Here is a 15,414-nt window from a genome sequence, read left to right as displayed (position 1 = left end):
TCTACCCGCAAGCCATAAGACTCCTGAACAGCTAATCATGGCTACCCGGACTATTTGCACTGCCCCCCCACCCCATCCTTTTTACGCTGCTGCTACTCCGTTAATTATTTATGTATAGTCACTTTTACTCTACCCACATGTACATACTACTTCAAATATCTCAACTAGCCGGTGCCCCCGCACATTGACTCTGCACCGGTACCCCCCTGTATATATAGCCTCCCTACTGTTTTTTTATTTTACTTCTACTCTTTTTTTCTCAACACTTTTTTTGTTGTTGTTTTATTTTTACTTTTTTTGTTAAAAATAAATGCACTGTTGGTTAAGGGCTGTAAGTAAGCATTTCACTGTAATGTCTGCACCTGTTGTATTCGGCGCATGTGACCAATACAATTTGATTTGATTTGATTTGATTTGGATAGAGGGCAGGATAGACAGTTGACCGTAGACTACCCAGCTAGCACATAACGTTCTGAGAACCATATCTTTCTTAGAGCGTGGTTGTCCTAAGGTTATTTTGCATACAATCTTTCCACAACATTCTGGGAATGGTGCAGAATACCCAGCTAGCATATAACTTTCTGAGAACCATATGTTTCTTAGATGGGAATTTCAGTACTTCAGTATAATGTTTCCTAATGGTTCTATTTAAAGTCATGTTCTCAAATTGTTCAGAGAACGTTAACAAACAACGTTCTTCTGTGGGAATTTCTGTGGGAATTTCAGTACTTCAGCATAACATTTTCTACAGGCTTCCTCATGGTTCCATTTGAAGTCATGTTCTCAGAACATTAAGAAAACTTTCCATGAAAACCACAAGAATATATTAGTAACGTCAAAGAACGTTATAAGAATGTTATTTAAAAACATTTACATTCCGTTCTCAGCATTAACAAAACTCTCTCTATCTTGTTAAGTATGTTCAGGTGTGTTGGACGCGCCCACTAATTGGCCACACTCTTAATGAGTGCTAGTTTCCTTTGAAATGGGCTCCATCCTGGTGGCGCAGCGGACTAATTCCATGAATAGAAGATCATAGGTTTGAATCTCACTGACGCTGTGCCACAAAAAATACATGTGTTTGCTTGATTAATGCCTAAGCAAATTCATTTCATGTGTCCTTTCTGTGCTTGGAGTTCAAAACAGGTAGCCCAAACTAAGCTAGTAGTGTTATTAAAGGAGAAGTTTACCCAGAAACTCCCAAGGGATTCTATACATTGAAACTAGTTTAGTGGAGTTTTCCCTCTCCCCCTTTCGCTCGCTGTAGTGCTGTACTGAAACGGCTGCAAAAGCGGGCCACGTGACGTTGCTGGATGCAGGCCTTGCTCTGCTCCGTTGCCAGTGAATTCATGATGATTCAGAAAGTGTAGACAAATGTGTTGTTTTATTGAAAGCGTACGGCCGAATGAGCTATTTTTGTCAAAAGTACTATCGGTTTTGAGTCAGGAAATGTGTACTTTTTCACCGAAAACATTTGCCATTATTTTATGTAGCCGACTGTCACAGCAGTGTAGATTGGTAACAACTGTGCATGTGCGCTCTCAGGGGATCCCTGCTACGTAGAAACTGCAAAAGAAAATTGGGCGGAGAAGTGAAGACAGCGTTACACATTAGTTATACAAAGTAAACAACAACCTAAATTACAAATATGTCTGACGACCAAATACTCTTGAGTGATGAAGAAAACTACTGAAGGGGCACCGATGGTGTCGTCAAACTGTATTTATTTCAGCCTGAGTGTTTGGACGAAGAATTGAGGCAAACTGAGCTTCAGATGTCCCCCACCGCTCTAGCCACCGAAGCCATAGCAGTAGCAGGGCCACAGCCCCAACCAATCCCCAGGATCAGCACAGACTGGTGGTGCAGTTGTGGCAATTGCGCTCAAATGCTGCGAATTAGGAATGTTTGTGCTGCAGACAATTCAAACACGTGACTACAATTCTTACAGATATGGAGGAACGTAATGACGATGAGCAGTTACTTTGATTTTGCGACCACAGGGATTTTGCTGCCCACATAAACTTATTTTTTTAAGTTTTCCGAAAACAAATTGGAGATGCACCCCTGTTCCAGCTTGGCCAAAATGACAGTTAGCTAACGAGTAAAGACCTACTTTACTTTACTGAATGGTCGCTCATCAGGAGCGGCACCGTTAGTGGGTTTATGTTTTCACATCAGCCCAAAACATTATATAGCCTATGTTTATTTATAACAATGTTTTTGGGATATTCTATTCTGCAATGTAAGGTGACACAATGTCTATTATCTCTCAACCCCCCCGGTCATAAATACATAGAGCACCTATGCTGACCTGTAGAGCACCTAGGCCTATATGTCTACATAATATGGTGCAATGGTAATAACACAATTAGAACACCTAGAACGTCAAGAATCAGGCTAGGCTACATACCTCTGCATGCTTGCTTTGTCGCTTTCTCTTCCCAAATGCACCTTTGTATTTTGACACTGCGCCAGATCCAGGTGTAAGAGGAAGGCCCCAAAAAATTGTCAAAGACTCTCTGCTAACACACGGCAAGCAGTACCGGAGCGAAGAACAGCTAATTTGTCCGTATTCTTTCAATAAAACAACAAATTTGTCCACACTTCGCGGATTTCTGATTCATTAATTCACTGGCAACGGAGAAGAGCGAGGCCTGCATCCAGCAATGTCAAGAGTCACGTGACCTGTTTTTACAGCTGTTTCAGTACAGCACTACAGGGAGAGAGAGGAGGAGAGGGAAAACTCCACTGAACTAGTTTCAATGTATGGAATCATTTGGGTGTTTCTGGATTTTGGGTAAACTTCTTCTTTAAAAGTCTTATTGAAAATGTTTTCAGAACATTATTTAATTACCTTCAAATAACCTATAATTTCCATTCTCAGAACGTTAATAAAACGTTAATTTTTTACTGCAATGGGCCTTTAAAGAAGATGAAAATGTTGACTTTCATATCTGTATTTCCTCTATTTCTTGACCATCTCTCACTCCAGGCCAATCGGAAGGAGAGTGATCTTGAAACAAGCGAGTTAAAAAAGCAGAGTAACCCATCTGAACATACACTGAGTGTACAAAACATTAGTAACAATACTGAGCTACACCCCCTTTTGCCCTCAGAACAGCCTCAATTCGTTGGGGCATGGACTACAAGGTGTCGAAAGCATTCCACTCTGTCATCGAACTCCAATGGTGGAACCAGCTTCCCCCTGAATCTAGGACAGCAGAGTCCCTGCCCATCTTCCGAGAGCACCTGAAACCCTACCTTTTCAAAGAGTATCTTAAATAATGCCCCTCCTCACCTCTGAATGGCGCACACACACAATCCATGTCTCAATTGTCTCAAGCCTTAAAAATCATTATTTAACCTGTCTCCTCCCCTTCATCTACACTGATTGAAGTGGATTTAACAAGTGACATCAATAAGGGATCATAGCTTTCACCTGGTCAGACTGTCATGGAAAAACCATAATGTTCATAATGTTTTGTACACTCAGTGTATGTCAGCTGTTAGAAGCATTAGAATCACAGGATCAGGGAAAGAGAGAAGATGATAATGTTCATAATACAGTACAAAATGAGGTAAATCCGCTTCCAATTGCCATCTGTAGTCAAAGTGAAGATGACAGAATACAAATCCAATTGTAACAAATACCAGCCAGCCATATTTATGACTATAGCAAACACAATCAGGAGAAGAAAGAAAATGTCCCTTTCCAGGAAAGCCGGTAATTAAGAATGACGATATAGATAACTTTTCAGAACCTCTACTTGCAGTTCAATGCATCGATTGTTCTCGGAAATATGGAACACAAAATGTTTATATTCTACTACTTTCAGAAAAATCTGGAAAATGTGTCCTTTAGTGGGTCCCGATGCGCTAATCAGTGAAGAAAAAATTATATATTATGATGATGGCTTACCTAGACATCTGTATGTTAAGTATGTGTTGTGGGATTTAGTCTCCATTTTTGTCTTTCCTGTGATTGAGGCCCCTGTTATTATCTCATATCCCTTAGATGAGCCGGTCGTTTGGGGGAAACTACAGTTAGAGGAAATCATTTGTTCCTTCAAACTAGTGGATCAAGAGATGGGGGATTTTGAACAAGAATAATGTGTCCTTTCTGACTAGGGATTCTACTAGAGATGCGTGGAGAGGTATCACTCTCTGGTTCCTAAGGGGAGATATGGTGCATTATCAATGTGACAATCAACAGTTAGCTGTGTTTATAGCACCTTTTGGTTTAACCTAAATATCTTCTAAAGATTAGAATCTCTTTTAGGAGGAAGATACATTTGTACCATGGGGAGTGAAGACTTGTGTTAGCACCATGAGGTAATACATTAGCTTTAGCTCGACAAGCTAATGCGGGGATCAGTTGCGCCACAGACCCGGGCGGTCAGATTTGAGGCTGCATTAGTTGTACTCAGCAGTAACTTTGGGTGTCTATTGAAACCACACGAACAGACATAGTACGTAACAGACGCCGTACGTTGCAGCAGTGTTATCTGAGCATTGAATCCCCTTTGACTATCCAACCATTGCTCTGGAGCTAGGGCTTTTGATCTTTCTATTCCTCTTCCTACATTTAGCAAAATGCTCTTATTTAGAGAAACAGGTGTTATTATGGGGGGAACCCCATACATTGCAATATCATAAGCAACTGTTTGTTGTATACTGAACCACAGTTGGCTATGGAGTTGTTACAAACGCCTTCCTCCATTTAATTTCTTTATCTAACCTTTCCTCATCTCTTTCTAGAGATAAAAATGATTCAAGGAAGACCAGTGCATTCTGGGTAATGTAAACAACTTGTAAACAATTTAAGCATAAAGGTATCATTCTTTTTAATATTTCAGTTGAACTTTGACTTCGCACTTCAAAGTTTAACCAATCCAAAGTCTAACCTTTTATGTCAGCTTTATACATCTCCCTTAAAAAAAAAAAAAATTATATATATGAAAACCTATTTGTACTATTATAGGTCAGAGGTTGTCAGACTGATGAGATATCTATAGTCTGTCTAACAAGACAACAACATCTCCCCAGGTTCCAAGAGGTTGTTATCCTTTTGGTATGATTAGGATTATGTAGCAAGGTCAAGAAAAACACGGCCTTAGCTTTGGATGCATTGAAGCATTGTAGGCCAACAATACCAGGCTTATGTTATATGACATGTACTTACCAGGAATCTCTTCTGTTCCTTAGAGGTCAGGACTATTTAGACAATCATACTACTGCTGTGGAGCCAGGTCTTTATCTATGCTCTCTGACTGACCCACCCAAGGGTCTACCAAGCCCAAAGAGCAGAGCATACGTGTTTGTGTGTGTGTGTGTGTGTGTGTGTGTGTGTGTGTTGCCTCCCAGGCCCAGCAGCAGGTACATATTTGGAGAAATGAACGTAAGAGGGCTCGAGGACTGGTTGGGTCATTTTTACACATTGAGTCTTGGGGTGAGTGTGACACTGACCTTCTTGAGTTTGTCGATCTGCTTGTTGCGTATGTTGGTGTTGTCGATAGCCAGCACATCCACGGACTCCTCTTTCTCCAGACGGTACTTATTCACCCCAATAATCACCTCAACCTGTGGGACACAACCAGAGAAACACACAGTCAGAGAGGGGACAGAGGCAAACACACACACGTGTAACAGAGTAGAATATATTCTGTTTTATTTCTGAAGTTCGCCAAAATTAGTTTCATAAGCATTGAATTCATGTTATTGAGTTCCATCTTTGAATACAGTGGGGAAAAAAAGTATTTAGTCAGCCACCAATTGTGCAAGTTCTCCCACTTAAAAAGATGAGAGAGGCCTGTAATTTTCATCATAGGTACACGTCAACTATGACAGACAAATTGAGGAAAAAAAATCCAGAAAATCCCATTGTAGGATTTTTAATGAATTTATTTGCAAATTATGGTGGAAAATAAGTATTTGGTCACCTACAAACAAGCAAGATTTCTGGCTCTCACAGACCTGTAACTTCTTCTTTCAGAGGCTCCTCTGTCCTCCACTCGTTACCTGTATTAATGGCACCTGTTTGAACTTGTTATCAGTATAAAATACACCTGTCCACAACCTCAAACAGTCACACTCCAAACTTCACAATGGCCAAGACCAAAGAGCTGTCAAAGGACACCAAAAACAAAATTGTAGACCTGCACCAGGCTGGCAAGACTGAATCTGCAATAGGTAAGCAGCTTGGTTTGAAGAAATCAACTGTGGGAGCAATTATTAGGAAATGGAAGACATACAAGACCACTGATAATCTCCCTCGATCTGGGGCTCCACGCAAGATCTCACCCCGTGGGGTCAAAATGATCACAAGAACGGTGAGCAAAAATCCCAGAACCACACGGGGGACCTAGTGAATGACCTGCAGAGAGCTGGGACCAAAGTAACAAAGCCAACCATCAGTAACACACTACGCCGCCAGGGGACTCAAATCCTGCAGTGCGAGACGTGTCCCCCTGCTTAAGCCAGTACATGTCCAGGCCCGTCTGAAGTGCATTTGGATGATCCAGAAGAGGATTGGGAGAATGTCATATGGTCAGATGAAACCAAAATATAACTTTTTGGTAAAAACTCAACTCGTCATGTTTGGAGGACAAAGAATGCTGAGTTGCATCCAAAGAACACCATACCTACTGTGAAGCATGGGGTTGGAAACATCATGCTTTGGGGCTGTTTTTTCTGCAAAGGGACCAGGACGACTGATCCGTGTAAAGGAAAGAATGAATGGGGCCATGTATCGTGAGATTTTGAGTGAAACCCTCCTTCCATCAGCAAGGGCATTGAAGATGAAACGTGGCTGGGTCTTTCAGCATGACAATGATCCCAAACACACCGCCCGGGCAACGAAGGAGTGGCTTCGTAAAAAAGCATTTCAAGGTCCTGGAGTGGCCTAGCCAGTCTCCAGATCTCAACCCCATAGAAAATCTTTGGAGGGAGTTGAAAGTCTGTGTTGCCCAGCGACAGCCCCAAAACATCACTGCTCTAGAGGAGATCTGCATGGAGGAATGGGCCAAAATACCAGCAACAGTGTGTGAAAACCTTGTGAAGACTTACAGAAAACGTTTGACCTGTGTCATTGCCAACAAAGGGTATATAACAAAGTATTGAGAAACTTTTGTTATTGACCAAATACTTATTTTCCACCATCATATGCCAATAAATTCATTAAAAATCCTACAATGTGATTTTCTGGATTTTTTTTTCTCATTTTGTCTGTCATAGTTGATGTGTACCTATGATGAAAATTACAGGCCTCTCTCATCTTTTTAAGTGGGAGAACTTGCACAATTGGTGGCTGACTAAATACTTTTTTTCCCCACTGTAGGTCTTATGGCTTCAATTATTCCTATTGACAGGTTTCATTCATGGGTACTTGACTGACATCGTGTGGTTGCTTGAAGGTATTGCACTCTAGCTGCTGTATTATTTTTGCGCACCATTTTCCCTCAGACCGTTTCATGCTGATGGAATTAATTGCAGGTAGGAAATGGTTCTCCACTCCTTTTCCAGTTAAAGGCACTTTCTTTTGATATAATTACATGCAAATTGACACAGGATATGTATGAACTAATATACAATGTGATGACTTCTAGTTTGTCATAATGTGAAGTGTATTATGGTGGTTTTAACCGAGTTTTCATGCTAACTTGTTAGCTATGTTAGCTCTTGACCTGTTAGCCATGTACACTGTTAGCTAGCTTGTTTTCAACATGTGCGCCCCCTCCAAACATAGAAGGTTCAACATTTTTGTAGAGTTTTTATCCTTTTCTGTTGTAGAAGTGTGAGAGAAGCCATAAGTCAACAAACACTGCAGTGTATGTTATTGTCTGTCCCAGGTATGTGAATGAATGTGTTGTCTATGAGGTATTTGTTCTATGTAATTGTTATTGTACATTTGTCTTTGATCATTTTACATGGAGCTCATATGCATTAAGAAAGCAAGTTAAAATACTATGATCAAAACAAGAATAATATATCAGACTGCTTCATGCTGATGGAATTAATGGAGTGTGAGAGAAGCCATAAGTCAACTAACACTTCTGTGTTTAATGATTGAATGTGCTCTAGTACCATCGTGTCCATGACTGCTGATTGGTTGCCTCAGAAAAGAGTTCGAACCGGAAGGTTACACATGCACACACACTCCACCCCATCTCTCCTGAGTCAACCCCAGCCCATGCTGTTGGCTGCTGCTAGCGGCTAGATAATATCATGCACCCCTTTGGAAATGTAGGGAATATAAAGCAGGGGAATAAAAAGTAACCCACCCTTACTGTGATCAACGAGCTCCTACCGGAGCCTCACCTCCTCTCTTCTCCCTTTCCTCCCTCTAACTCTCCTCCGCCTCTCTCAGCACGCATCAAAGCAGTAGAGTACGGCTGGGCCTCCTTGCGTGCTAACAAGGCCGACCACTGCCATGTTCACAAGAAACACACACAATAGTCCACTATCCCTTCACATTGTAAATGTGGTACTGGCACTGACCCTGTATATAGCTTCCTCTCTTATTTCTTGTGTTTTCTATATATATATATATATATATATAATTTTTTTTAAACGTTAATTAGTTATACTATTTTGATACTGATAACTGCAATGTTGGGTAGAGTTTGCAAGTTAAGCGTTTCACTGTACTTGTGCATCTGACAATAAAACTTGAATAGCAGCCCCCACTATGTTCACAGGACCCGGCACTGTGCAGGCATCTGATAAGGACAGCCTCGGATCCTCGAGCAGATCAAACACTTTGAAGGAGAGGTCGGAGCTCAGTGTGTGTGTGTGTGCTTGTGAAAGTGTACGTGCGTGCGTGCTAGAGAGACCGTACGTTATGTGTGTGTGTGTAAAGCACAAAAAGACTGCACTTTACATTGGAACACTTTTGAGAGCTGCTGGATTTCAGATGACAGAAAAACAGAACTGGACATAAGAGATCATCCATCTATCTATCTAGATCTCTCAGTACCCCCACACACTATAGGCACTACCGAAAGGTTGCTGGTTCAAATCCCTGAGCCGGCAAGGTGGAAAAATCAGCCGTTCTGCCCTTGAGCAAGGCAGTTAACCCCCAACAACTGCTCTCCGGGTGCCGATGACGTGGACATCGATTAAGGCAGTTCCCCGCACCTCTCTGATTCAGAGGGGTTGGGTTAAATGCGGAAGACACGTTTCAGTTGAATGCATTCAGCTGTGCAACTGACTAGGTATCCTCTTTTCCTTTAAATCACTGCCTTACTTCAAAGCCTCAGACTGTTTCATAATATAGAACTGCACCTGTGTATACACACACACAGAGCCTGTCTGTTACTTTCCGCTGGCCAGGTTTCGCTAGGCCAAAGATGAATGTAAGATCCAAACTACAGCTGTGGAAACAGACCGCTAAGACGCTAAATGCTACTTAATTCCCAGCAGACTTCTGTTGATATGCTCCCGGGCAGAACACTTAACCCACATGCCACAGGCAAATAGATGAATTGTGTGTGTGTGTGTGTGTCTGTGTGAGCATGCTCCCGTGCAAATACATACCCACTTTTAAAAATTAATGCGTGCATAGATAGCGCTGCATGGCGGCTATGGGAATTAATTTCCCTAATACCTCTGAGCACAGCTTGGGCTATATAAATGCATATTCATACCGGGAGGCTGGAACAAAACTTTACAATTCATAAGCAGTTATAAATGCATGAATCCTGAGGGGAAACAAAGCAAGTCAGAAAGTCATGCATCAACCATGCCCTCATGGGGTGTATTTAAAATAAGGCCCAAGGGGGTGTGGTATATGGCCAATATACCACAGCTAAGGGCTGTTCTTATGCACGACGCAACACAGAGTGCCTGGATACAGCCCTTAGCCGTGGTATATTGGCAATATACCACAAACACCCAAGGTGCCTTATTGCTATTATAAACTGGTTAGCATCTTAAATAGAGCAGTAAAAATTAATATTTTGTCATACCCGTGGTATACGGTCTGATATACCAGGGCTTTCAGCCAATCAGCATTCAGGGCTCGAACCACACATTAGATAAGAGTTGACCAACTCTCTGGTCTTCCTGGTGAGATACTGGGTACACAGGCTTTCTTTCCTACCCGTTGATCAGATCCCTGATGTCTCATCTCCCTCTCTAGTGACATTAAAGAACTGGACAGATGAAAGCTAATTCCAGGTAGTACTGTGGTCAACCGCCACAATGCTTTCAACTACACAGTGATATGCACAGCAGGAGTGCTTGGTTTTAACAGTCTTCCAGACCTAATAAAACGCAACTATGTCACTTCTGCTTTTAGTTTTTCCTTGAATAACAAATGTAAACCTATGACATCACTATACTATCTGGGTACTGCTTCAAGACTTATCAGACATATTCTTTGGAGTGGAAACTGACAGTTGAAAACACCTAAGAGACCACAGGTAAAGGTATGACACTAAACCACAGCTCCCTGACTGAAGTCAGACTATTGAGACCACTGGCACTAGACTCTCTTACACATCAATGTCAGCTACTTCCTCTGGGTCTTAAATTACATCTTCACATACTGTAGGTCAGGGTTCCCCAATAGGCGGCCTGCATATATACTAAACAAAAATATAAATGCAACATGTAAAGTGTTGGTCTCATGTTTCATGAGGTGAAATAAAAGATTGTAGAGATTTTCCATACGCACAAAAATAGTATTTTCTCTAAAATATCGTGCACAAACATGATTACATCACTGTTAGTGAGCATTTCTCCTTTACCAAGATAATCCATCCACCTGACAGGTGTGGCATATCAAGAAGCTGATTAAACAGCATGATAATTACACAGGTGCTGGGGCACTCTTAAATAATAAAATAAAAGGCCACTCTTAAATGTGCAGTTTTGTCACACAACACAATGCCACAGATGTCTCATGTTTTGAGGGAGCGTGCAATTGGCATGCTGCCTACAGGAATGTCCACTAGAGCTGTTGCCAGAAAACTGAATGTTAATTTCTCTACCATAAGCTGCTTCAAACGTTGTTTTAGAGAATTTGGCAGTACGTCCAACTTGCTTCCCAAACGCAGACCACGTGTAACCACGCCAGCCAAGGACCTCCACATCCGGCTTCTTCACCTGCGGGATCATCTGAGACCAGCTACCGGACAGCTGATGAAACTGTGGCCGTGAGTTTTGGGACATTGTCATGCTGGAATACCCATCCACAACCCATTTTCAATTCCCTGGCTGAGGGAAGGAGGTTCTCACCCAAGATTTGACGGTACATGGCCCCGTCCATCGTCCCTTTGATGCAGTGAAGTTGTCCTGTCCCCTTAGCAGAAAAACACCCCCAAAGCATAATGTTTCCACCTCCATGTTTGACGGTGGGGATGGTGTTCTTGGGGTCATAGGCAGCATTCCTCCTCCTCCAAACACAGCGAGTTGAGTTGATGCCAAAGAGCTCGATTTTGGTCTCATCTGACCACAACACTTTCACCCAGTTCTCCTCTGAATCATTCAGATGTTCATTGGCAAATTTCAGACGGGCCTGTATATGTGCTTTCTTGAGCAGGGGGACCTTGCGGGCGCTGCAGGATTTCAGTCCTTCACGGCATAGTGTGTTACCAATTGTTTTCTTGGTGACTATGGTCCCAGCTGCCTTGAGATCATTGACAAGATCCTCCCGTGTAGTTCTGGGCTGATTCCTCACCGTTCTCATGATCATTGCAACTCCACTAGGTGAGATCTTGCATGGAGCCCCAGGCCGAGGGAGATTGACAGTTATTTTGTGTTTCTTCCATTTGCGAATAATTGCACCAACTGTTGTCACCTTCTCACCAAGCTGCTTGGCGATGGTATTGTAGACCATTCTAGCCTTGTGTAGGTCTACAATCTTTGCCCTGACATCCTTGGAGAGCTCTTTGGTCTTGGCCATGGTGGAGAGTTTGGAATCTGATTGATTGATTGATTGCTTCTGTGGACAGGTGCCTTTTATACAAGTAACAAGCTGAGATTAGGAGCACTCCCTTTAAGAGTGTGCTCCTAATCCCAGCTCGTTACCTGTATAAAAGACACCTGGGAGCCAGAAATCTTTCTGATTGAGAGGGGGTCAAATACTTATTTCCCTCATTAAAATGCAAATCAATTTATAACATTTTTGACATGCGTTATTCTGGATTTTTTATTTTTCTCTCACTGTTCAAATAAACCTACCATTAAAATTATAGACTGATCATTTCTTTGTCAGTGGGCAAACGTACAAAATCAGCAGGGGATCAAATACTTTTTTCCCCTCACTGTACACATACATACTGAACAAAAATATAAACGCAACAATTTCAAAGACTTTACTGAGTTACAGTTCATATAAGGAAATCAGTCAATTGAAATAAATTGTAATACAGATATGCATCTGTTGGTCACAGATACTGTTAAAAAAAAAGGTAGGGGCGTGGATCAGAAAACCAGTCAGTATCTGGTGTGACCACCATTTGCCTCATGCAGCGCAATACATCTCCTTTGCATAGAGTTGATCAGGCTGTTGATTGTGGCCTGTGGGATGTTGTCCCACTGTGCGAAGTTGCTGGATATTGGTGGAAACTGGAACACGCTGTCGTACACGTCGATCCACAGCATCCCAAACTTGCTCAATGGGTAACATGTCTGGTGATATATATATATATATATATATATATATATATATATACACATACAGTGGGAGAACAAGTATTTGATACACTGCCGATTTTGCAGGTTTTCCTACTTACAAAGCATGTAGAGGTCTGTAATTTTTTATCATAGGTACACATCAACTGTGAGAGACGGAATCTAAAACAAAGATCCAGAAAATCACATTGTATGATTTTTAAGTAATTAATTTGCATTTTATTGCATGACATAAGTATTTGATCACCTACCAACCAGTAAGAATTCCGGCTCTCACAGACCTGTTAGTTTTTCTTTAAGCCATCCTGTTCTCCACTCATTACCTGTATTAACTGCACCTGTTTGAACTCGTTACCTGTATAAAAGACACCTGTCCACACACTCAATCAAACAGACTCCAACCTCTCCACAATGGCCAAGACCAGAGAGCTGTGTAAGGACATCAGGGATAAAATTGTAGACCTGCACAAGGCTGGGATGGGCTACAGGACAATAGGCAAGCAGCTTGGTGAGAAGGCAACAACTGTTGGCGCAATTATTAGAAAATGGAAGAAGTTCAAGATGACGGTCAATCAACCTCGGGCTGGTGCTCCATGCTTGATCTCACCTCATGGGGAATCAATGATCATGAGGAAGGTGAGGGATCAGCCCAGAACTACACGGCAGGACCTGGTCAATGACCTGAAGAGAGCTGGGACCACAGTCTCAAAGAAAACCATTAGTAACACACTACGCCGTCATGGATTAAAATCCTGCAGCGCACGCAAGGTCCCCCTGCTCAAGCCAGCGCATGTCCAGGCCCATCTGAAGTTTGCCAATGACCATCTGGATGATCCAGAGGAGGAATTGGTCTAAACTCCACTCGCCGTGTTTGGAGGAAGAAGAAGGATGAGTACAACCCCAAGAACACCATCCCAACCGTGAAGCATGGAGGTGCAAACATCATTCTTTGGGGATGCTTTTCTGCAAAGGGGACAGGACGACTGCACCGTATTGAGGGGAGGATGGATGGGGCCATGTATCGCGAGATCTTGGCCAACAACCTCCTTCCCTCGGTAAGAGCATTGAAGATGGGTCGTGGCTGGGTCTTCCAGCATGACAACGACCCGAAACACACAGCCAGGGAAACTAAGGAGTGGCTCCGTAAGAAGCATCTCAAGGTCCTGGAGTGGCCTAGCCAGTGTCCAGACCTGAACCCAATAGAAAATCTCTGGAGGGAGCTGAAAGTCCGTATTGCCCAGCGATAGCCCCAAAACCTGAAGGATCTGGAGAAGGTCTGTATGGAGGAGTGGGCCAAAATCCCTGCTGCAGTGTGTGCAAACCTGGTCAAGACCTACAGGAAACATATGATCTCTGTAATTGCAAACAAAGGTTTCTGTACCAAATATTAAGTTCTGCTTTTCTGATGTATCAAATACTTGTCATGCAATAAAATGCAAATTAATTACTTAAAAATCATACAATGTGATTTTCTGGATTTTTGTTTTAGATTCCGTCTCTCACAGTTGAAGTGTACCTATGATAAAAATTACAGACCTCTACATGCTTTGTAAGTAGGAAAACCTGCAAAATCGGCAGTGTATCAAATACTTGTTCTCCCCACTGTATGTATGTATGTATGTATGTATGTATGTATGTATGTATGTATGTATGTATGTATGTATGTATGTATGTATGTATGTATGTATGTATGTATATATATATATATATATATATATATATATATATATATATATATATATATATATATACATACATACACACACACACACACACACACACATATACACACTACCATTCAAAAGTTTGGGGTCACTTAGAAATGTCCTTGTTTTCGAAAGAAAAGCAATTGTTTTGTCCATTAAAATAACATCAAATTGATCAGAAATACAGTGTAGACATTGTTAATGTTGTAAATGGCTATTGTAGCTGGAAACGGCTGATTTTTAATGGAATATCTACATAGACGTACAGCGGCCCATTATCAGCAACCATCAGTCCTGTGTTCCAATGGCACGTTGTGTTTGTTAATCCAAGTTGATCATTTTTAAAGGCTAATTGATCATTAGAAAACCCTTTTGCAATTATGTTAGCACAGCTGAAAACTGTTGTGCTGATTAAAGAAGCAATAAAACTGGCCTTCTTGAGACTAGTTGAGTATCTGGAGCATCAGCCATTGTGGGTTTGATTACAGGATCAAAATGGCCAGAAACAAATAACTTTCTTCTGAAACTCGTCAGTCTATTCTTGTTCTGAGAAATGAAGGCTATTCCATGCGAGAAATTGCCTAGAAACTGAAAATCTCGTACAATGCTGTGTACTACTCCCTTCACAGAACAGCGCAAACTGGCTCTAACCAGAATAGAAAGAGGAGTGGGAGGCCCCGGTGCACAACTGAGCAAGAGGACAAATACATTAGAGTGTCTAGTTTGAGAAACAGACGCCTCACAGGTCCTCAACTGGCAGCTTCATTAAATAGTACACGCAGAACACCAGTCTCAACATCAACAGTGAAGAGGCGACTCCTGTCATCTGTCAAGCATGGTGGAGGCAATGTGATGGTCTGGGGGTGCTTTGGTGGTGGTAAAGTGGGAGATTTGTACAGGGTAAAAGGGATCTTGAAGAAGGAAGGCTATCACTCCATTTTGCAACGCCATGCCATACCCTGTGGACGGCGCTTGATTGGAGCCAATTTCCTCCTACAACAGGACAATGACCCAAAGCACAGCTCCAAACTATGCAAAAGCTATTTAGGGAAGAAGCAGTCAACTGGTATAC

General features: G+C 42.0%; 1 protein-coding gene across 1 annotated transcript in view; it reads right to left on the bottom strand.

Moving 5' to 3' along the window:
• LOC121548690 (methylmalonyl-CoA mutase, mitochondrial) overlaps positions 1 to 15,414 on the bottom strand; it is an 83,482-nt gene that overhangs the window by 49,391 nt on the left and 18,677 nt on the right. Inside the window, 2 exon segments of the mRNA XM_045210045.1 lie at positions 5,467 to 5,580; positions 8,879 to 8,900. Of these exon segments, the coding sequence (XP_045065980.1) occupies positions 5,467 to 5,580; positions 8,879 to 8,900 (136 nt within the window).

Source organism: Coregonus clupeaformis, chromosome 33 (genome assembly GCF_020615455.1).
Source record: "Coregonus clupeaformis isolate EN_2021a chromosome 33, ASM2061545v1, whole genome shotgun sequence".
In the NCBI taxonomy this organism is placed as follows: domain Eukaryota; kingdom Metazoa; phylum Chordata; class Actinopteri; order Salmoniformes; family Salmonidae; genus Coregonus; species Coregonus clupeaformis.
Note: the sequence above shows the minus strand (reverse complement) of the source record. Positions and strands in the feature narration are given on the sequence as shown.